The sequence below is a fragment of the Antechinus flavipes genome, chromosome 2 (genome assembly GCF_016432865.1).
Source record: "Antechinus flavipes isolate AdamAnt ecotype Samford, QLD, Australia chromosome 2, AdamAnt_v2, whole genome shotgun sequence".
NCBI classification, from domain to species: Eukaryota; Metazoa; Chordata; class Mammalia; order Dasyuromorphia; family Dasyuridae; genus Antechinus; species Antechinus flavipes.
Window position 1 is genome coordinate 638,382,890 of NC_067399.1, and position 22,911 is coordinate 638,405,800.

General features: G+C 48.6%; 2 protein-coding genes across 2 annotated transcripts in view; one reads left to right on the forward strand and one right to left on the reverse strand.

Moving 5' to 3' along the window:
- Positions 1–4,411, forward strand: part of VSIR (V-set immunoregulatory receptor) — a 31,671-nt gene extending 27,260 nt beyond the window's left edge. The window contains exons 5-7 of the mRNA XM_051982196.1: positions 349–376; positions 2,869–3,056; positions 3,210–4,411. Of these exons, the coding sequence (XP_051838156.1) occupies positions 349–376; positions 2,869–3,056; positions 3,210–3,247 (254 nt within the window). The 3' untranslated portion in view covers positions 3,248–4,411. The remainder of the gene's footprint in view (positions 1–348; positions 377–2,868; positions 3,057–3,209) is intronic.
- LOC127546965 (cadherin-23-like) overlaps positions 1–22,911 on the reverse strand; it is an 85,132-nt gene that overhangs the window by 48,796 nt on the left and 13,425 nt on the right. Inside the window, exons 6-9 of the mRNA XM_051973837.1 lie at positions 16,998–17,147; positions 15,197–15,325; positions 13,350–13,478; positions 11,168–11,395 (exon numbers count right to left, since the gene is read on the reverse strand). Coding sequence (XP_051829797.1) covers positions 11,168–11,395; positions 13,350–13,478; positions 15,197–15,325; positions 16,998–17,147 — 636 coding nt within the window. The remainder of the gene's footprint in view (positions 1–11,167; positions 11,396–13,349; positions 13,479–15,196; positions 15,326–16,997; positions 17,148–22,911) is intronic.

Below are 22,911 nucleotides of genomic sequence, written 5' to 3' on the forward strand. Positions count from 1 at the left end.
TTTGTGCTTCAGTTCTAAGGGACTGTGTTTTAACTGTTTCCAGATCAAAACATTGGCTGATTTGGTTTCCACTGGCAAATGGGACATTTCAAACATATTTGCAAAACACAGAGAGTTATTAATGTTCAGGAGGGGCCTGTAATCAGGATAGCACCTATTAGGTCAACAAATAAACCCTTGATTTATATTTCCTGCTTTTAAAACGAGGAAGACTGAAGAATATGCTCACAGTAGGAGTTGTCTTTAATCTTTGTTCCCTGACATATGTTTACAAAGGTACACCGAGCTCTCCACACATTTCCCTTTCCCCCAGAATTCCTTTCTCTGACCCTTTTTGTCTTCTTCCAGGTGCCCACGAGCTGGTGAGGATGGAGAGGTAAGGCCCTTTGTCGGTCCTGCTCAGGTTTCCTGCGCGCTCCCCGCCGAGATTCTCCCTGCTGGAGAGTTGGGCACATTCCCATTCTTCCTTCCTTTCCTTTGGAGGGCTGGACCCCGCCTAGAAGCTCAGGCTGGAGTTTATGAGGAAGGGGGAGGGGATTCTCCATCAGACAGACTGACCATCTAGATTACAGGAGTCCTCAGACTTTTTAAATAGGGGGCCAGTTCACTGTCCCTCAGACGGTTGGAGGCCGGACTGTAGTAAAAACAAAAACTTTGTTTTGTGGGCCTTTAAATAAAGAAACTTCATAGCCCTGGGTGAGGGGGTTAAACGTCCTCAGCTGCTGCATCTGGCCCTGCTGGCCATAGTTTGAGGACCCCTGCTCTAGAATCCTCACTGGGGGATCACTGCTCATCCTCTCTTTTCCCTCCTTCCCCTCTCTTCTCTCCCTACTCCCATCCCTATCTTCTATACTTTCTCATGGTTTCATGAGATGAATTCCTGATTGGAAAAAGGTCATCGGGATTCAAATCCTGCTTCCATCCCTAACTTTGTGATTGTGGGCACATTAATGAACTCTAAGATCTCTTCCATCTCTAAAGCTCCTATGAACCATTTCAGAGGCTCCCCCTCTCCGAGGACCCAGTGACCCATCCACACCTAGGGTCCTTGTCCACATTTTCCCAACCTTTTCTCCTGCACTTGTCAGGCCCCTACTTTTCCCTGGAGCCCTACTCTCAGCTAGGTGTAATAAACACTAATCCCTGTTAATGTGTTAACTAGATAATGTGTTCCATTTCTCAGGTTATAGTATATCTTAACTCAATCAAAATGCAAATGTCTCCCAGAGCCCCAAGGAGCTACTTAATGGGTGAGGAAGGTGTTTTGCGGCAGAAGCCGACTGGGGACCCTTAATTTGTGCCATGGAGATAGCCATCTCCTTCCTGGGGCTAATGGCTCATCGCCGTGCCCTCTGCTGTTAGACTGTCATGCTAGTTGGAGTCAGAGCTTGTTAGGAGGCCTTGGGACACTAAGCCCTAAATTGGTCGTTTCCACCGGCCCTCCAGTTCTGCACAAGCGGGCTCTCACAACCGGAAGCCTTGGGTTAAAGGGCTCTGCCAGGCCCTGGCTCTCAGGGGCAGCCTGGGAAGGGAGGGAAAAAACAGCCAAGATGGCGAAGTCCCTGAAACCAAAAATGCAACAAGGTCTGGGCCTAGGCCGGGCCCTTTGGCCCTCAAAGAGTTAAAAGTGTTAGCGATACATCAGCCTGGAAGGATGGAGCCTGGGAGGCAGGGACCAAGGCCCTAGTTCTGTGAGTGGGATAGAAAGGGGACGAATACTTTCAAGCATGTGAACTTGGGACGGAGATCCTCCGTGGAGCCTGAGAAAGTTTTCAGTACAAATAAAAGGAAGTCATTTTACTTGGAATAATATTATCTTAGGGTTGGTAGGGACTTAAAGGGAATGCTCTTCCTCCAGCTCCTGAAACACCCTCGTTCCTGTTACAGCTTCCATCCAACGCGCGTCGTACACGCTGGCCTTTCCTTCTCTGCCCGGGAGTTCGTCCCTGCTCTCCCCCACTCCAGATCACTCTGTATCCCCGCGGCTCCTTCCCCAGCCGGACAGACAGAAGCATTTCTGGGTTATTTTCATTTTTTGCCTGTCTTCTCAGCAGGCGTTTAACAAATGCTTGTTGATTTAAGCTCTGTGTAAATATTCCACGAAGCTTCAGACAGAGCCGGGCCGGGAATCTCTGAGCTCTGTGATCTGGACCTTCGGGTCTGGGATTACAAAAGCTGCGTCCTGTGCTCCGAGGAAAGAGAAGGTTCTCACCTGGGAAATCAGAGAGGCTGGAGAGTGGGGGCAGGCCCCGGACCGGGGGGCAGGGATGGGAGGCCGAGGGGAGAGGTTGTTGACTGTTCTGAGTGTTCCCCTCGCCAACGCCAGAGAGCTCTGCCGCGGTCGGGCTGTGGAGGGCTTTGGATGCCAGGTTGAGTTTTACCTTTATTTAGTGGGCAATGGGGAGCCGTTGGCAGGGTCTGAGCCGCGATCAGATCGGGGCATTAAGAAGATGAAGCGATCCCTGCTGAGGGGATTCTGGTGTGGGTCCGGGCGGGACTCCCTCCGACTCGGAAATCCAGCGTTCTGAGATTGATCTCCCAGCTTCCAGAATTAATTATCCCAGGCTGAATGTTAGCGTTGGGATAATGGGCAGGAGAGGAGTGATGGACTCGTGATGGTTTAACAAGGGAAACTAAGGCTGTTTTAGGGTGTCTTTTGCCTCGAGATTGATGCTGCAGAGAGAGCCGACCTCCTTGGCTGCCCTGGCTTCTCTCACAGATGGGAGAGGGGCTGAGCCCTGGGGTGGAAGGCTGGGAATCCCGGGACCCAGCCAGGGAGGGAAGCCTCAGGAATGAGGCTCTTCCAGCCGTGTCCTGGGCCCAGGGAGGGCCTTGGAGGCGGTTCCTAACGGTTTGCTTCTCTTGCAGCAACGCGCAGGGCATCGAGAACCCCGTTTTTGAGGCCGTGCCTCCGGGGGCGTCCGAGTCGAAGCCCAAGCCCCCCCTGTCCTACATGGCCCAGAGGCAGCCCTCCGAGTCCGGCCGGCACCTCCTCTCGGAGCCCAACACCCCGCTCTCCCCTCCTGGCGTCGGAGACGTTTTCTTCCCGTCACTAGGTACGTCCAGCCCCGCCCCAAGCTCTCCCAGACCCCTGAGCCCGGAGGCTTGTTAAAGCTTCCGCCACTGGGGTTCCCTGGGGCACCTGCGAATGCACAAGGGGAGGGGAGAGGAGGCACCCGGTCTTACCCCGACCTTCCCTTCTCTTGCAGATCCCGTCCCCGACTCTCCTGGCTCAGAGGCCGTGTAGAGCTGCTTGCTCGGAGGGATGACAAAAGCACTGCGCAGGGAGAGGGGCTCGTTCCCGGCTCTGCCCCCTTGGACCCGTTCTTTGTTGCTCTCTTGCCCTCCTGCCTCCCATGCAGGGCCCAAGGGTCCTCATGATCCCTCAAGAACCAACACGGGGGGAAGAAAACTGCCTCCTCTATTGCCTCTCGTTGGCTCCTGTCGCCAGAGACACGGTGGGACCTGCTCCGCCGAGAGATCAACGATTCACCAGCCACGCTGGACGTTCTGGGACAAAGAGCTTGGGTGTGAGAAGCCTCCCCCAATAATCTGAAGTCTTCCTGCCCTCATGCCTTATGATAGAATGAACTCTCCCTTTCCCTGCCCACCGCAGGCCCCCAACAGAGGGAAGCAAAGTACCCTCAGAGCTAGCAAGGGGACGGCGGACTTGGCCTGTAGGGAAAGGCCCCCCAGCCGATTTCGCACTATTCGGTCAAGGATCCGTCCGCCCATCAGAGGGGTATGGGGGGGGGTCCTTCCCAACAGTGACTGAGGCCCTGGGAGCGGAGGGCGTGAGGTGGGGAAGACCTCCCCGCCTCAGCCTGAGGATGCCCGCCTTACAGAGATCACGCAGAAGCAAGTTTCGGGCTTCCAAAGATTCTGGCCCCTCCGAGTTAAGCTGGCCGTCCCAGACAAGAAGTGCCCGCCGGGGGCACCATGCCCCATCTGGGGGGGACTTTGGGGCTGAGACATCCTGCCCTGGCAGCTGGCGGGGGCTGATGGAGCAAAGCCCTGGGCACTGTCACAGCGATGACTGAAGGAAGGAACGCTCCACATCTGCTGGCCGGGGGGATCCGGGGGGGCCGAGCGACTCTGGGGGGCCGGGGCTCAGTGCTTGGGCCCATGGCGAGCTGTGGTGGCTTTGGGGAATGACCTGGCTCTTCTGAGCCCTCGTCCAGCCCCTGCCCCGCCCTCAGCCGATGGCCAGAAGCAGGAGGCAAAGGGGGCACTGTAAATAGCGGCATCTGGCGCTCTGTTCGCTGTTACCTTGGCTGCTTTGTATGTGAGGATTTATACTTGGAGTTAGATTTGTTGATATGTATGTATGTATATGTGTGTGTGTCAATATGTACATAGTCACAGAAGCAAATTTCGAACAAAATTGCTATTAGAGGATTTTTAAAGAGAATTTTGGAATTCGAGCTGGACGTTGGATGGAAGATGGGGCAGTTCCCAGTGACACCTTCTCCAGGTGCCGAGCAGAACTCCAAAAGGCCCCTGAAGGTGGAAAATCTAGGTTCTAAGCAGGGGGTGGGGAGAGAGATTTTTCCCTGGGGGGCCATTTCTCCCTGGCTTGGGTCCCTCGTCTACAGTTGGGAGCAGGTTTCCAAGGCTGATGTGCTTTGGGAGGGATTGAACAGTCTAGAATCTCTAGGTGTCCCCCTAGAAATGAGGAAACTGAAGGGGAGGAGAAATGGAAACTGTCACCCTCTATGCCCACCTGCTGGGCCAAGCCCACCTGGTCCTACGGCGGGGAGGGGTCCACACTGTAAACAAGCCTATTTTCAAAAGTCAGATTTTCCTCCCTGTCCCTCCCATCTCCCCATTAGAAAAAAAAGCTCTGAAGTGTTGAAGAAGAGAACGATTCTTTTTCCTCCCTGCTGAAGCAGACGCTAACCTCAGAGACTCTCACTTCTGCCCGGCTCACTCTGCCAGCCTTCTGTTGGCACCGTCAGCCAGGTGCCAGGAGGAGGGGAGGCTGATGGAGGAGGTCTTAATATAGGAGAAGAGTTGGTAGAAATGAAATTTTATTCTGGGTACATGGAATAGAAGGGCCCGCTGTCTGCAAGGGGCTTAGGAGAGAGCCTTCTCTGGACGGGGGCCTACAAACCCCAGAATTAGGTGGGGGACTGATTGGATGGAAGGGACAAAGAATGGAGGGTGCTCGCTTTGGAGTGGGAAAAGGGCTCGGTGCATGTGGGAATATCTGCTATCTGAGCAGAGGCTCCCAAATACTGCACCCCTGGGCCATCCTCCTGCAGAGGAGAAAGAGAGACTCCAGGAGGCTGATGGGGGCCATTCTGGGGGCTAGAGAAGGAGCCCACGCTTCCAGGCTTCCACCAGCATCTTCTTGGGACCGTATTATTGCCCTCATTCACAGATGGAGAAACTGAGGCACCCATCAGTGACACAAATGGGCCCGTGAATCCAAATTCTAAGACCTCGGTTCTTTCTCCCAAAACTTGGTATCTGAGAATAATATCTCCTATTATACTTCTCAGTTCTGTTCTCCCTCTCTCCCTTTCTTTACATCTTCATTTCCATCCTTTGTTTTTTTTAATGTTTTTCTTTCTTTTTCTTTTTCTTTCTTTCTCTCTCTTTCTCTTTTTCTTTCTCTCTTTCTTTCTCTCTTTCTTTTTTCTCTCTGTCTTTCTCCTATCCTCCTTTCCTTTCTCCCCCTCTTTTCTGTTGCTTTCTCTTTCTCTCTCTCTCTCTCCCCCCTCTCCCTCTTCCTCCTTCCTCTTAAGGTGAGTTATGGTGGTGGTGCTGGTGAGGTGCTTTGCCCGTTCCTATCCTGGAAGTGTGGGTGTGAATGGAAGTGGCCCAGAGGCCAGGCCTGAGCTGGGAGCAATGGGACGGAGCTGGGGCACTCATCCCAAAGCTAGAACATAAAGCTACTGGGGTCTGGGTTTAGCTGTGAGCTCCGGCCCTCTTCTCGTCTGGGCCCGTTTCCTTACAAGGGAGGAAGAGGGCTGGGCAGATACCCCACTTCCTTCACTGGCCTTCCTCCTGCACAGGCCTTTCTGCTGCTCTCTTATTTTTGCCCCTGAAAACGAGCTTTGGTGGTTTCCTGTTTTCAGTGAACTGAACTCTGAGTTTGAATCTCCATTCCTCACCACCCACCTCTACCCATCTCCACCTCCCTCCACCCTCTGTACTGTTCTGCTCCTGGGTGGGGAGAAGCTGCGGGTTTGGGTGTTGTTACTGTCTCCTTGTCACCTAGATTCAGGTTATGTTCAGCTCTAGTAGAGCAGAAGTCTGAGGACCATAGATCGGGGGCTGGCAGGGACCCCAGAGGGCTTCCAGTCCAACCTCTTGTTCTATAGATGAGAAACCGAGACCCAAATAGGTTTGCCTTATTTGCCTTAGATCATAACTGCTAATAATAGCTATTATCTTTCTTCTGTATTTCAATAGTATTTTATTTTTTCAAATACATGTAAAGATAGTTTTCAACATTCATTTTTGTAAAACTTTATGCTCTGAATTTTTCTGCCTCCTTCCCTCCTACCCAGTATAACAAGCAATCTGATTTATAGGTCAAATATGTGCTATCCTTTTAAATCTATTTCCGTATTTATCACATTGTACAAGATAAATCAGAATAAAAGAGAAAAAACAAGAGAAAGAAAGAAACAAACATAAAGGTGAAAATACTATCCTTTGATGCACAATAAATCTCCACAATTTTCACTCTGAATGTGACTGGCATTTTCCATCTCAAGTCTATTGGAATAGCCTTGAATCACCGCATTGTTGAGAAAAATCATTACAGTTGATCATCACATAATCTTGCAATGACTATGTACAATGTTCTCCTGGTTCTGAATAGCTGTTATTATCTAGAACTAAGAATAATAATAAGAACTAACATTTATATAATGCGTATTAAATGAAAGGCATTGTGCTAAGTGCTTCATGATTATGAGGCAAATAATTATTTCATTTGATCCTCACAACTCTGGGAGGTGGGTGCTATTATAAGTCCTATTTTACTGATCAGGAAATTGAGGGAAACAGGTTACGCACACAGCTAGTCACCCAGATAGTGATTTTGGATTTGAACTCAGGTCTTTAATTCTAGGTCCAATGCTCTACCCACCAAGATCATACCACTAAGAATCAGACATGGGATTTGATTCCAGGACCAGGGATTTTGGTACTAGAGTACTCTTCCCCTCAGACCCTCCCCAGAAAAGCCATGGAGAATTGTAATTGTGAGAAGATAAGCGCCTACTATGTGCCAGGCACTGTCCCAAGTGCTTTAAAAATATAATTTTGTTTGTTCAAATGACATAATACTTATAGAAAGAACACTGGAAAATCCTAGGGTGCCCTTCACTTGAATGGGAACTAGATGAACAGATGGATGTAAAGGAATTCCATTGTGCCCGAAGAAATGATGAAAGGAATGGTTTCAGAGAAACCTCAGAAGATTTGTATGGACTGATAAAGTGTGAAGTGAGCAAAAAGGAGAATGATTTATACAATGATAACACCAAAAATAACCAAGTGTGAAAAACTCAAGAGCTCTGATGAAAGCAATTGCCTAAGCAGTTCAGAGGACAGATGATCAAGCCCGTCTCCTTGCAGGTGGATGTCTTGTAAGATGCGGATGGGCAGGACAAATTCTAAGATGTGCATTTTTGGATACAACCAATGCAGGAAAGTGTTTGGTTTGATTATTCATTATAAAGATTTTGTTTTTCCTTTCTTTTTCCAATAAGGGGAAGTGGGAGAGAAAGTGGATTTTTTTGTTAATTGAAGACAAATTAGATTTCTAAAAATGAAAGAACATTGGACTCAGGGATCAGACCATAACACTCCATCACTGAAAAATCGTTAGTAATTTCTCATTGCTTCTAGGGTAAAAAGTAAATTCTTAGCCAGGCATTTTAAATCCTCTATAATTGGAGGCCACCCATTTTTTAGGCTAATTTCATATCATTTTTCTTTGTACACTCTCCATCTCAGCCATAGTAGCTTCCTACTTGTTCAGATATATTCAGCTTTCCAGCTATTGCTTCTGCATGTCCACACAGGTGGCCTCCCATTCCTGGATTCACATTGCTATGGTCTTTACCTTTTAAGACTCAATAATTTTCTCCAGCTCATTTGCTATCTTCCCACCTGGGAGCTTTGTTGTTAATCCCAAGTATTAGTTCTCTCTCCTTTCCTTATGAAATTATTTTGTATTTGTATCAACTCTGTATTTGCTTAGCTGTGTATATGTTCTAACTCACCGTCATGGAACAATGTGAGCTCCTCAAACTTAATTATTCTCTCTCCTATCCCAGTACAATGTCTTATAGATGTAAAAGTTTATTGATTTATTGTAGGGTTCAAGGCCTAGCCCTGCCTTCTATTAATCATGTGTCTTTGAATAATTTATTTAAATAGGTTGTGGTTGGTAGTGGGGGTGAGCTAAGTGATCTCTAAGACCCCTTCTAAGACTCACACTTTATGGTTCCATGAAAGGGAGACCAAGGCTTATGATGGAAAAGTGGGAATACAAGAACATAAGAACTGGCCTCTGATAGGACTATCTGCCCAGGTATTATGGCCTCTGAAGAAGAGTCACTTAAGAGATCTGGGCTGGAGAACCTTATCTCTTCTTTAAGGCTTAGTTCAATTTCTATGTCCTCCCTGAAGCCTTTACTGATCACTGCAGCCCACAGTGATGTCCCCTGAAAAGTATAACATTTATTTTCTGCACCACGTCCAAGGAGGATGGTAATAAAATATTATAACTAGAATCATTTCACAAACCAGCAAAAATCCAAAGGGAAACTGAATCTGCAGAGAATTCATCATGAGATCCAAATGTTCCCTAGAGCATTTGTAGGTGAATGAAGGCAACAAATAGCTGTGAAATGCAATAGATCTTCCAACATTTCAAGTTTGACCTGTTCTTATCTATGGCCATCATAACTGGACTCTTCTACCTCAGTATCCCATGTACTGTGTATCATGTGAAAAAGTGGTCTGGATATACATAAAAAGAAAAGTAGGTAGATTTGGCTGAATATATACAGAAGAAAGAGCACTGAGCCAGGAGGCAGGAAGTCCTGAGTTCAATCCAGCTTCAGGCACTTATTATCTCTGTGACCCTGGGCAAGTCATTGTTTATCTTATTTTCTTCATCTGTAATAGGAGAAGGATAAGGAAATAACAAGCTGATATTTTTGCCAAGAAAATCCCAAAATGGAATCAGAGAGATGGACGCAACTGAAATTCCTCAACATCAACAACATAGAAAGAAGCTGTGTTAGAAGCATCACGATTTTAAATGCACTTAAGGATCAGTTTTCAAAATGAGATGCCAAAAAAAAAAAAAAAAAAAAAAAAAGGAAAAAAATCACAGAAAAGACTATTAGCAAAAAAAAAAAAAAAAAAGGAGCCAACAAGATATCAGTAATGGTCAAGCCACATAATAACTTTCTCATTCCTACAAAGTCTGTGGGATAATAGTCGAGTACCCATTGAGCATATCCTCCATGAAAATTATCACTTTCTCTGGTAGATCCCATTTTTACTGTTGCACAGTTGATAGGAATTAAAAAAATGCAAATACTTCTGTGTCTATTATTTGTTGAAAACAAAACAAAACGAAAAATCCCCACCAATATGTCTCGACAGAACAAAATGCTCTCAAGGTGCTCGTGGAGGCTTTTTTCCAACAAGGTGTCTCCCTTGCACACATTAAAACCATACAGGATTCCGTGACAGATGGGACTGCAAAGATAACTTCATTCAACAATCTGCTGGAGATCCATATCCAGAAAGGCATAAAACAAGGAGACAGATGTTTACTAAATGTGTTTGCTAGTGCCATGAAGGACGTCCTGCCAACTCCTCAATGGAAGAGAGATTCCCCATTGATGACATTCTCCAGATGTTCACATTAGTGGATGACATTGTGTTAGTTACAAGAGGCCTGAAAGACTATAAGGGTCTACTCAGTGAGATTCAGGGCCATTCAAAAAAAGATAAAATGAACAATCTCCCCTCAAAAAATACCCTCCTCCTCAGTCTGATCCTCCTAGTGCTATTTCTCATCTCACACCTGCTGTAAAGTCTAGTAGGTTTTATTAGGAATATTGCCCAAGTAATCTTTGTGAGTTCAAATCTGACTCAGAATCTGTGATCCTGGGCAGGCCATTTAATCCTGTTTGCCTCAGTTTCTTCATTTGTAAAATGGACTGGAGAAGAAATGGCAAAGAAGAATGGCAAACATTCCAATGTCTGTCAAAAAAAATCAAATCTGGGCTTCTCATTTTGTGCTACTTTTCTTCCTATTCCCATATATTCCAGCCAAACTGTCCTAGTTATTCTTTCCCAGTTTCACCTTGTCTTCTTCCAGTTTTGCGTATAGATATATGTAGTTTCTCATGTCAACAATGGAGTCCCCCACATCCCCATCTGTTGCAGTCCTTCCCAGCAAGAGGGGCTACATCCTCAAGGAAACTTTCCCCAGTTCCCGAGGCTCACTTTCTATTAGGAGCGCTCTCTCCCTCCTTGAATTTCTTATGTCTTTCCTCTGCCAGCACGAACTTATCCTATTTTGATTTGGCGAGATTTGTGGGCATTTTAACTACTCCATTTCTCCTAATAGACCGTAAACTCCGTGAGGGTACGTGTGCCATGGTTTTTCATCTTTTGAATCTTCAAGGCTTAGCCTGGTGCTGGGGGCTCTAGGACGAGCCCCATTACTTCTGTGAACCCCAGTTTCCCTCTCTGTATATGAAGGAGTTAATTTAGATGGCCTCAAGCTCCTTCTTTACTTGGGTCCTATCATCCCTTTCTAAGCCCCCGACTCCTCTGGGTGAGAGCTCCAAGAATGTCAGAACAAACCAACCACTGGTGATTTGAGGGATGGAATTACTATCAGCAGAGCCAGTTAGGATCAGGAGAAACGGCGCAGTAGCTCATTATTGTCCCCCCTTGCACTCAGCAGAAGCGCTACATAAACATTCGTCGAAGGAAAACATGAGAAACATGGGTATATGGAGACTCACCCCCACAAGAGCGTCCGGCTTCCATTCGCTGACGCTCTGCCCTCGTGCTCTCGTTGGTCCTCGGAGAGAATTCCCGCTGCCCAGCCACAAAAGGCCCTCCCTTCCTTTTAGCCTCCCTCCTTGGGGAGGCTCTCCCCCTTACTTACCGAGAGCGTTGGGGTGCCCTCATCCTCCACGGTGACCACCAAGTGGTAGAAGCTCTGGCGTTCTCGATCTGGGGGAGAGGGCCGCGTGGCGATCTCTCCAGTGACCCGGTCCATTCGGAAGGTCATGTCCTCGTTTCCGCCGGTGATGTAGTAGGACAGGACACTATTGATTCCAATATCCCTGTCAGTGGCTACCACCTGAACCACAGCAGTGCCTCCACCCACGTTCTGTGAAAAAGGCAACAAAAAGGAGCTTACGCCCGATCCAAAAATAGGGCGTGACGGCCAAGGCTGAGGATCCGTTCTTGAGATCCTCATCACCTAGTGACCTTCATAATGTCTGATTCTACACCTTCCTTACCATTACTCACAGAAATGGACCTGCTAAGAATGTCGGCCCAACAAAATCCCAGGCAGAGGTTCTTGGGATTGCACAAAAAATCTCTTTCTTTGGATACTGGCTCCCTGGCCGTGTAGATGGGACGGGGCTCTTTTCCAGTCCTTGGGGACCGACAGGAGGAAAAGAAAGGGAGCATGGCCAAACCGGACGGGGTACACGAATGTTACAGGATATTTTTGTGCCAGAAGAACCGTGAGCATAAGGAATTCAGAGAAACTTGGAAAAACTTTTATAAACTGGTGCAGAACAAATAGAGTCGAGAAAATGATGACCATATCATCATATGGGGAGATGACATTGAAAACTGATCCATGAGGTTCCCAACTATGACTGCGGAGGACTGACAGTGAAACGTGTCTCCTGGCTCTTGGAAGAAAGGTAGTGGACTTCTCCATGGTCTTCATCTAGCACTTACTCTATGCTTTAATTATTATTTATTCTTTCATGTCTATGAGTCATCCATCAATCAATTAACAAGCAATTATTAAGTATCAATTATGTCCCAGGAACTGTGTTAAGTGATGAGAATACAGCGACAAAAGTGAAATAGTTCCTGCCCTCAAGGAGCTTTAATTCTCTTGGGAGAGACAATACTTACACACAAGTATGTATAGAATATATAGAAAACAAATATAATGTAGTTGAGAGAGAGTTTCTTAAAAGATGTGGGGGAATCAGAGAAGTCTTCATGAAGAAGGTGGGGATTCTGAAGGAAAGCAGAGATAAGGCAGGACAGAGATGGGAAAGAAGTATAGTTCTGAGGCATGGAGATGGGAAATCTAGCTTCTCCAATTTGTAGGTGGAGCCAGTGAGTAGGTCAGTGTGGCTGGGGCACAAGGAAGGGAGTAAAATGCTGTGAGAGCTTTGAATGCCACTCAGGGAATTTCTTTGATCCTAGAGACAATAGTGAGCCACTAGAACATGTTGAGTGTGGGGATCGGTGACATTATCACAAGTGCATTTTAAGAAAATCATTTTCGTGCCAGTCACATCCAGAGAGAGAACTATGGAAACTGAATGTGGATCTGGGATAAGTGTTTTCACCTTTTTGTTTGTTTTTTCTTTCTTGGGGTTTTTTTCCCTCTTGCTCTGATTTTTTCCTGCACAACATAATTATGGAAATATGTTTAAAAGGATAGCACATATTCCACCTATATCGGATTGCTTGCTGTTTTGGAGAGGGGAGGAGAGGGAGGGAGAGAGACACACAATTTGGAATACAAAATTTTACAAAAATGAATGTTGAAAACTATCTTTACATGTATTTGGAAAAATAAAATACTATTGAGAAAAAAATTCATTTTAATTGGAATATCCCAATCCCAGTCACAGGGGGTCATCAGCATTTGTTTGAAAACATCCAAGGAGGGGGAACTTGCTACCTCTCATGGCACCTCCTCTCATCCAGCAACAGTTCTGAGTGTTAGGAAGTTTTTGCTGACATCAAGCTCAAATTGATCTCTTTGCAAATTTAATTCATGTTTCCTGGTCCTGGATCTCTCACTTGGCAGCTCTTAGATACTGGAGTCTTCCAGCCAATGCTCCTATGAGGGGACTCATGTCTCTCTGATCCTAGTGCATTGTCTATTAAGTGCTAAGTAAATGCTTGTTGACTGATTTGTTGACTGATTAACCTGCAAGAACGAATGCAGGTGGAAATGCTTAGAACATTGTTGAGACTCAATAAATAATTGTTGAATGAATGACCGGATGGACCCTTGGGTGCTCAGGTAGGAGTTGTGGAACGAAGCAGGAGTCCTTGACGACACAGGCTGAGCTTACCTCGTTCACACTGACGTTGTACCCAAAGGGGCTCTCGATGACCGGAGGATTGTCGTTGACGTCTAGAATGGTGACCCGCAAGATGTGGTCCTTCATTCTTGGAGGGGAGCCACCATCAATTGCCACAATCTGTGGGAGAGAGAGAGAAGAAAGCGGTAATCATGGGTTCACAGGAGGAGGAACACATTATGGCTGTGGAGTTTAACGATGACAAAGGTTGGCTGCAGGAAGGAAGCTGGGAATCCACTGACTCACATCTCCCTCCCTCCATCCTTCCCGACTTCCTCATTCTCTCCCTCCCTTCCTCCCTTCTGTCTCTTTCTGTCTGTCTCTCTCCCTTCTTCTCTCTCACTATCTCTGTCTTTCTGTCTCTCTGCCTCCCTCTCTCACTGCCCCTGTCTTTCTCCGTGTCTCTGCTTGTCTGTCTGTCTCTGTGTCTATCTGACTGCCTGTCTCCCTCTTGCCCTATGTGTCTTTCTGTCTCAATCTCTGTCTCTTTTCCTCCACCCTTGTCTGGCTCCTAAATTCCACTTCCTGAGCTTGACTAGTCCAGGGGCCCCACCTCTGGTCCCTGTCCTTATTGGATTCCCTGGAGCTAGCTGATAGAGCCAGAGCTTCTGAAAGGTCCTTCTGTTTGGTGCCTGAGGAGACCAGTCCTCAGCTGGAACCAGTGGCCCTGGCCCAGAGAACCAGGGGATTCCTTTCTGGAGACTTGCCTGAACGGCTCTGTCCTGAACAATACTGGGTGGTTCCCTAGAGCTACAAGACAGTATAACAATGGACAATTTAAATTTGCTTATGTATGCCTTCTTAAACAAGAAGCTGTATGGCTTAGCGAATACCACACTGGCTTTTGTATCCATGTTCAAAAAAACTGCTTTTGACACTTACCTCATTATGTGACCATAATCGAGCCACTTTGCCCTTTTTAGTCACAAATGACCCTCTGAGATTTTAGGTTCTAGGTTGTTGCTTATGTATGTCAGTTAACTTCCTTTCCTTTCTTAAAAATGTTAATGTGATGTAAAAAAGTCTTCATAATTCTTATATTACCATCATTTCCTAAGCTGCCTTTTCCTGCTCCCACTTCCTTCCCTGTCAAATTGTCAATTGTCCCTGTTACAAAGAAAAATCAACTTGAGCAATTTTTCAAGATATGTTCTGATACCTCATCTAATATATTAGAATATATTCATTCTAATAACACTCCTAGAGATAGGGTGGGTATTATTTTCCTCAGTTTTCAGATGGGGAACCGAGGCCTGCAGTGAGTTAGTGATAGGGCAGACCAGAAGCCAATCTTTGGCTCTCACGGTGGCTCCCACAGAAACCTTGGTCGTTTCCTGTTCTGGACGGAAGGTTTCTCCATCCAGCCCTTCTTTTTCTCCTCCAGCGGAATGATAATGAGTAATTCAGAGTCAAAGACCTAGATTCTGAGGTGTACGTTGGGTAAGTCAGCGAGACTCTAGAGCCTTCTGAAAACTCCCTGGGATGCCAGAATACAGACAAAAGGCTTGTGTGTGTTCTTCCTGCCTTGTGCAATCCATAGCGATCCAGGTGCGCTGACGGATGGGAAAAAACCAAACTGGCTGGGAGAGTGGATGACAGGATCCTGGGTTTAGAAGGAACCAAAGCGTCCATCTAGATCAACGTCAACATTTTGTAGCGAAGGAGGTTTACGTAGGAATTAAGGGGCAGAATTGAGACTTTGACACAGATCTGACTCCCGATGAAGTCTGGGAACCATCGTGGAATGGAGCATGTGGCCGTCATCCAAGTGCTCCAGGGTAATGAGCTTTGCTCTAGCGAGTCAGAACTCTCAGGGGAGATGGGCAGATGCGACTTACCTTGAGAATATAGTGGTCCAGTTCTTCTCTATCCAGGGGCCTGGCCACAAACACCTCACCAATGGAGTCATTGGTGGTGAGGATTTCAAAGGCCCCACCGATGTTCCCCGAGGCCAGGTAGAAAGACACCTGCCAAGGAAAGAAGAGGGGCTCTTAAGGTGGGAAAGTGGGAGGAGTGAGAGAGCAGGGGGTATGCTGGCAAATGTTTAACAACCAGCTCTCTAAAAACCCCAGAAACGCACACGACATACTTTTAAATTTAATCAGCATTAAAAAGATTTTCTCCACCACTTTCTTAAATATAGATAACAAATAGAATAACAACAAAGCAAATACCGCCTTATAACGGTTTGATGTTTTCCGAGGCGTAAATGCTCACATGAAAAATTTAACAATCAGTTCTCTCAGGCAGATGAATGGTTCAAGCACACTTGAGTGGAAGTCACCACTCTGTTCTGCCTGAAGCAAGATGGTTCAAGAGTTGGAACCTCACCCAGAGAAGGAGGGACTATTTTCTTCGCAAGCACTTACTTGCAAAGAAAGCTTGATGACCTGAGTTTATTAGTTTCCAATTACTCTGAAAGGCAGGTGTTACTCTTATGGAGTGATTGTTTATACCTTAAATTAACTCATCTGAAAACACTGGGTCCCACACCCCATTAAAATGTAATTCTCGGGGCAGGGTCAGTCTCACTTTCCATTTGCCCTTTGGGGCTGACCACGGTGCTGTGTTTATTAGCTGTGTGGTCGTTTGATGGATAAAGTGCGAGGGGCTGACACGGCCTTGTCCACATTCAGCCGGCCCATTAAGTGATGCGACTGGCGGGTCCCAGCCTGGGCTTCGGGGCCTGCCTCTGAGGCCCCGTGTCCGTGGGTAATCATCTCAGTGCCCCTCAGACGCTCAGTCATTGACAAGTTGGGACCTTCACTGGTTCTAGCCTGGGAGCTCCCAGATGAAAACAGATCTGGCCAAAAAGGGTACCCACAGCCCCCCGGGCGCCGGCCAGCCGGACACCGAGGGAACGTTTGAATTTGGATTCGGAGGATCTGGGAGTAAGTGCGTGCTTCCCGTTTTGTGCACAGTGCGTGATTTACAGCCTGTGTGACTGAGGGCTCAAGGAGGGCGGCAGCCTCGGGAGGCAAACACTGAGGAGGGTCCTCCCGGGGCCCGGACTCCCTCCTGGGGAGCCTTGTTGGGCCCAACTCTGCATCTGAGGGATGGAAGGAAGACTTGGATCTGGCTTCCTCTGCCTGCGGCCCAGGGCCAAGCTTGAGGGGACTCTGCTCATGGGCAGTGAAAGCGCCCGGACCCCCTCCCTTGTCCATGCTGCCCCAGAAAGGCTGAGCAGGCCCTGGGCAGGCTGGGCAGGCCCCGAGGAGGCTGGGCAGGCCCCAGAAAGGCTGAGCAGGCCCCTGGCAGACTGGGCAGTCCCTGGAAAGGCTGAGCAGGCTTTGGGCAGGCCCTGAGCAGGCCCCTGGCAGACCGGGCAGGCCCCAAGGAGGCTGGGAAGGCCCTGGGCAGGCTGGGCAGGCCCCGGGCAGGCCCCGAGGAGGCTGGGCAGGCCCCAGAAAGGCTGAGCAGGCCCCTGGCAGACTGGGCAGGCCCCAAGGAGGCTGGGCAGGCCCTGGGCAGGCTGGGCAGGCCCCGAGGAGGCTGGGCAGGCCCCAGAAAGGCTGAACAGGCCCCTAGCAGACTGGGCAGGCCCCAGAAAGGCTGAGCAGGCTCCGGGCAGGCCCTGAGCAGGCCCCTGGCAGACCGGGCAGGCCCCGGGAGGGACCTGGGCGGCACAGCGTGCCCTACCTGCCCATTGCTGCCTATGTCAGCGTCTCGAGCTGTGACCACGGCCACCCGTCGGCCCACGGCGGAGTCCTCGGGTACGCTGACAGCTGAGTCGGAGGTGGGGTCGAACTGGGGGCTGTTGTCGTTCTCATCCAGCACCGTGATGTAGACCTGGGAAAGGTGGGGGAAGGTGGTCAGAGGCCTCCAAGGTGGGCCGCCAAGGGCCCCCTCAGGGAAACCACAACGGCCCCCCCGGGGGATGCGGACTGAGGTGGGCTCTGGAAGCCGGGCTCGGCCCGCGGCGGGGCGGAGGGGCTGCCCCCGTCCGAGAGGTAGGGTTAGCTGGCCAGGTGTTTTTACAGGAGGGACACAGGCGTAGTTTGCAGACTAAGGGCGGTGGGGCAGGGAGGGGGAGCTGAGGGATTCGGGGGGGGTGGGGAGAACAGAGGGCTTCCATGCTTGTAAATATGATGTAGCACGAGGAATGTACAAAGTACATGCAAATGAGCACATTTTGAGTCAACAGCTCCGGCCTTGTGATGTGGCTGAATGTGCTGAATAGGTGTGTTCCACAGGCTAACCAGGTGACGAGTTGCCATGGTCACACTCGCACACCGAACCTGACAGGATATTCCTGCCCTGGCTGCCCCCCATTTTACACGGGATCTGCTGGGGGCCCGTCCCTAACGACTGGTGGGGGCGAAGGGGCGAGGGTTTCCCACAGCTTATGTGAGCGCTGTGCCCTGCTTCGGTTCCCCTTCGGTCCTTTGTGATTGTTTTCCTTCACTCTTTGGGTCGGCCTTCATTCTACATGGTCCCAACCCTTCCGGGGTGGGAGAGAGATGAATGGTCCCACGCCCCTCCTCCCTGCCTTCGTGCCTTTTCCAGGAGCACTTAAAAGGAGGACGTGGTTTTGTGCTGTTCCCGAGGATTCTGGATGGGACTCTGACTTAGTCTGATGCAAAAGCTCAGGACTTGAAGTGTGTGTGTGTGTGTGTGTGTGTGTGTGTGTGTGTGTGTGTAAGTGAGTGTGTGTGTCTGAGTGTGTATGTCTGTGTGAGTGTGTGTATGTGAGTATGAGTGTATGTGAGTATGTGTGTGAGTGTGAGGGTGTATGTGTGAGTGTGTGTGTGTAAGTGAGTGTGTGCGAGTGTGTGAGTGTGAGTGTGTATGTGTGAGTGTGTGTATGTGTGTGGGTGTGTAAGTGAGTGTATGTGAGTATGAGTGTGTAAGTGAGTGTGTGAGCATGTATGAGTATGTGTGTATGTCAGTGTGAGTGTGTAAGTGAGTGTGTGAGTGTATGAGTATGAGTGTGTGAGTGAGTGTGTGAGCATGTATGAGTGTGTGTGTATGTCAGTGTGAGTGTGTAAGTGAGTGTGTGAGTGTATTGAGTGTGAGTGTGTGTATGTGTGTGAGTGAGCATGTGTGAGTGTGTGTGTGTGAGTGTGTATGTGAGTGAGTGTGTGAGTGTGTGTGAGTGTGTGTTGGGGGGGGTGTTGAAGGACCTAAACCCATCTCACCATCACCCCTTTCTGGATAAACTACTCCATCTCTTCACAACCAAATCTAGTTGCTCGCACCCCCACTTAGCCGTAGTATTTTAGAATGATCCTCAGAGATAATTTTACAGATGAGAAAACTGATTTCATTATTTCACTCTAATGAAAGGGCCTTCAAACTATGTTACTTCATTTTTTGTTCACTGTCACGGCAGTGTCACCCTCCGAGAGCTCTGTCATCACAACACAGGAAATTTTGGGCAGCCTGATACGCCAGCAGGAGGGGTCCTGGGTCCCCCAAGGCTTCTGTGGTTCTGAGGGTGTGGCGAAAGGCCTTTTCTGTCTTGTTGTTTTTATCGCAGTTTATGCTAATTTTTCGTGACTGTCTAGCGGTCAGAGCTTCAGAGAGCAATGGCCAGACTGGGGTCCTCTGACTCTGGACATGGGGAGCGAGCTGAGGCTTTAGGAAGGCGTAGGAAGATGGCCAGGGAAGGCGGAGTGAGAAGAGGAGAGGAGAGCACCTGAGGAAGAATGGCTGACTTTTCAGCGGTAACGTCAGGGGTAGGGGTGCCCCGCTTCCCCTTTTCAGCATCTTGGGTTGAAAAGACCAGAGCTGACAGGTCCCCGCCGCTCTCAGAGAGCTTGTGTTTAATTCTGTTCCCGGGCCCGACGGCTCAGGGACAGGGCAGGGGAAGAAGAGGCTCCTGGGAGGGTAGAAAGGCAGAGTTGATCGAGTTGTGGTTTCAGGTTCCTGATCTGAGACCAAGCAGAGGAAATGGTGTCGCCTTTAAAAGGCCCCTGCCCACACTCCCCCCCTCCCCATGTTAGAAAGAGTTTGGAGGCAGAGGAAGAAAAGAGCCCCCGACTGGGTCCTGCCAAAGGGTCTGGAAGGGAGGGATCGGGGAGGGTCCGCGCGTCCGGAACGGGGTCAAGGGCCAGGAAAAGAGACAAAATGCACGTATTTGTAAATGTTCTGTCCCTTCAACATAAGCAAGAGAACAGAAGCTTAGCCAGGACACGGTCATTGTCAGGGACTGGTGACTATGGGAGACCGTGGCATCCCCTCAGTCATAGTAACTATGGGAGGTTGGCCGGGACTCTGCTCACTTGCAGTCCTAGAGCAGCCCATCAACAAGCATTTGCGGTGATTCCTGCCCTTACAAAGCCATAAAGGCAAAAAAAGAGCAGCCCCTGCTCTGAAGGAGCCTCCCCTGGGATTGATAACTGGTTACTGAGAAAAGTAAGTTAAATAGGAAGCTACTGGATAGCGTTCCTTCCCTTGGCAAGTGATGTCTGAAGTGAGCTCTTTCTTGGTCCAACTAGTTGAAAAGGGATAATGAGCCATTCTCCCTGGGTAAATAGAGGGTCATTTGCTAATTCTCAGGGGCTCTCCCAATGCTTTTAATCCCTTCACACTCCCCTTCCCCCGCCATCTCAGGTGAGAATCTTGTTTCTGAAAAAATATTGCTGAGAATCTTTTCTCCCCATTCCTCATCCCCCATCATCCAAATGAGTTCTGTAACCGTCTCCCCTTTCACCCGTATCTCATGTCACGAGGTAGCCCTTCTTACCAAGGCAAATATTAAATCACACATTTAAATGTGACCCCCTTCTGTCTCACATTGTCCCCCTGTTATCTACTCTCTCATTTATCTCCAACCGATCTACTGGTTGCTTCCCTTCTGCCTACAAACTAACCCTTGTCTCTTCCATCCTCAAAAATCCTCATCTGATCCACCGGTTCCCAAGAACTACTGTCTCACATCTCTCCCTCCACCTGTAGCTACCCCCCTGAGAAGCTGTCTACGAGGGGCTCCTCTCCTTCCTTTCCTCTCACCCTCTTCTAGCCCTCTGTGGTCTGTCTCCAACCTCATCACTCAACTGAAACGTCTCCTTTCAAAGGCCCCAACGCTCTCTTGATGGCCCATTGCTCATCCGCCTTGACTGGTCTGAGTGAAACCTTCCTTCCCCTCTTCCCCCGATGGTCTCTCTAGGTTTTCATTATGCTCTCACCTGTTTTTTTCACTATTTTTCTGACAATTTTCTGGGTTGGCTGTGTTTACACTCAGAAAGAATTTTATGGTGAACATTAATGGCTCCTGAGCTGACCCTTGAAATAGTCCACAAGGCAGAGGATGAGGAGAGAGCAAATGCAGTGAGCAGGAGATCACACTTTAATCGAAGAGTAGCCATGGTCTAGTTGGCCTGGAATATGGTATTCTTGGGAGGAACTGGCAGGGAAAGGTAAGTTGGAACTGGCTCTTAGAGGTCCTTAAATACAAGGATTCTGAAGGGTTTATAATTTATCCTCAAGACAATAGGGAGCTATTGAAGGTTTTTGAGTAATAGAGCGACATGAAAACTGTACCTCTGAAAGGTGATATTGGCAGGTAAGAGAGAAAGTAATGGAAGCTATTGCAATAATTCAAGTAAGAATTGAAAAGGGCCCGAATTATGATGGCGGCAACCCTGTGAGCCCAGAGAATGGGGAAGATGCTGCCAAGGTGACATCAATGAGACTTGGATGAGGGTGCTGGGAGGGGGAAGGAGTCCAAGATGAGGAGCCCAGGTGCCTGGGAGGATGGGGCTTAGGAGCAGGGACACGGAGGAATGGTTTCCATTTTAGAATGTGGAGGATGTGTGCTGATCTCTGCCTCGGGATATTCAGGGTTAGGGGCCTCTGGGGGAGCCCCAAAAGCACCGGGGGGAGCAGGAGCGAGCCAGCCTGCAGCAGCAGCCCAGAAGATACGGTCCAGGAGAGCCGAGGCGTGCGTGACCTTGGGGAGGACACGAATCCTGGGGCTTCCTGTTCCTCAGGTATGAAATGGGGGACCAGATGACCTTGAAGATCCATTCCAGCTCTAACTCTGTGGTCCCATGAGGGGGGAGAAAACACTTAGGAAAGGGTGGGTCGGGGGACCCGTTTCTTTACCGTGGCACAGACCAAATGGCCCGACAGCTGCTCAAAGCCAACCTGTCCCTTCACGAATTGCACTGGAACCTCTGCCGGGCAACCAGATGCAGATGATTCTCAATTTTCTTGATGGAAGCAGTGATGCAAATAGCCTAAAGATAGCTATGTCTGGCTTTTGAAATGCACGATACGTTAGTTCTCCCACAGCAAATTTTCCTTTCCAGTGACTCTCTTAGGCCAATATTAAAATGAGCCTATCCATCCTGTGCACCCTGACCACAGAGCGGGGGGGAGTGGCGGGAGTGAGCTGCCCAAGCCCATGCAGGGGGACAGAGGGAGTCAGCCCGGGATGTGACCCACACACGGACGATGGACAATTGTCCATGGCCGGGACCCTCTGATCCCCAGGCAGATAGGTGGCCAGTAAATTAGAGTCAGGCAGACCTGAGTTTGAATCTCATCTCATTAGCTGTGTGACATCAGGAAGGGGTGCTTAGAAGTGTCCTCTGGGAGGAGGAGGGCTAGTTGAAGGCTCATGGCTAAGTCTCATGTGGAGCAGACAGCACCCACAGCCCAGAAGAAGGAAAGAGAAAAGAAAGTCACTGAAATACTCTCAGGAAAATAATAATAATTAAGATTTACACATGCCTCCTACATGCCAGTACCTTTGCTAAATGCTTTCCCAATATTATCTCGTTTTATATTTATTTAAATCTCATTTTAAAAATGGGGATAATAATAGCACGTATTTCCCAGGATTATCGTTAAGGTTCAAATGAAGTAATAATTGTTAAGTGTTTTGCAAACCTTAAAGCATGATAGAAATGGTAGCTATTTTTCCTTTTCCTTCTTCTGGTGTTTCTCCTCCCAAACCCAAGCCCAAGCCTCCTTGGCCAGCCACTGAGTTCTCTTCTAGGACTATGCATTCCCTTCTCCTTCCTTAACAGTCCGATCCAAACCATCCCCTTCCTTCAAAGCCAAATTAAAGTGATAGGATCATAGATTTAAAACCGGAATGGACCTTGGGGCCAGTTAGTGCAACCTCCTTACTTTATAGATGGGAAAATGGAGACCCAAAGAAATCCCGATGGGGAGGGGGGAATCTATGTGGAGAACGCCAGTGTCCAAGCTGGAATTCAAACTCAGGCTCTTCGGCTCCAAAGCCAGAAGTCTCCCCTTGTGCCAACCTGCTTCCTTTGCAATTCTGAAAGTGTCTGCTCTATTATATCCCAAAGTGAACTCCCCTTTCCCCGAGGTCTCCTCAAAGCACGTTTCTGTCAACAAATCCAGCACTTGGCTTGTTCTTATGGCTGGCTTTCCATTTTGTGTATGAATCTTGTCTAATGTTTAGGGGCAATATCCCCTTATTTCTCTTCCCTTTTACCTTCCCCCTCCCCCAATGGGACTTAACAGCCCTGGGCACTAAGAGGACCACGATCAGCATTTGAGATGTTTGGCCCAGTTGGGTTAAGGGAGCAAGGAGCAGTACAGAGAACATGAAGGGAAGGGGGTGAAGAGCTGC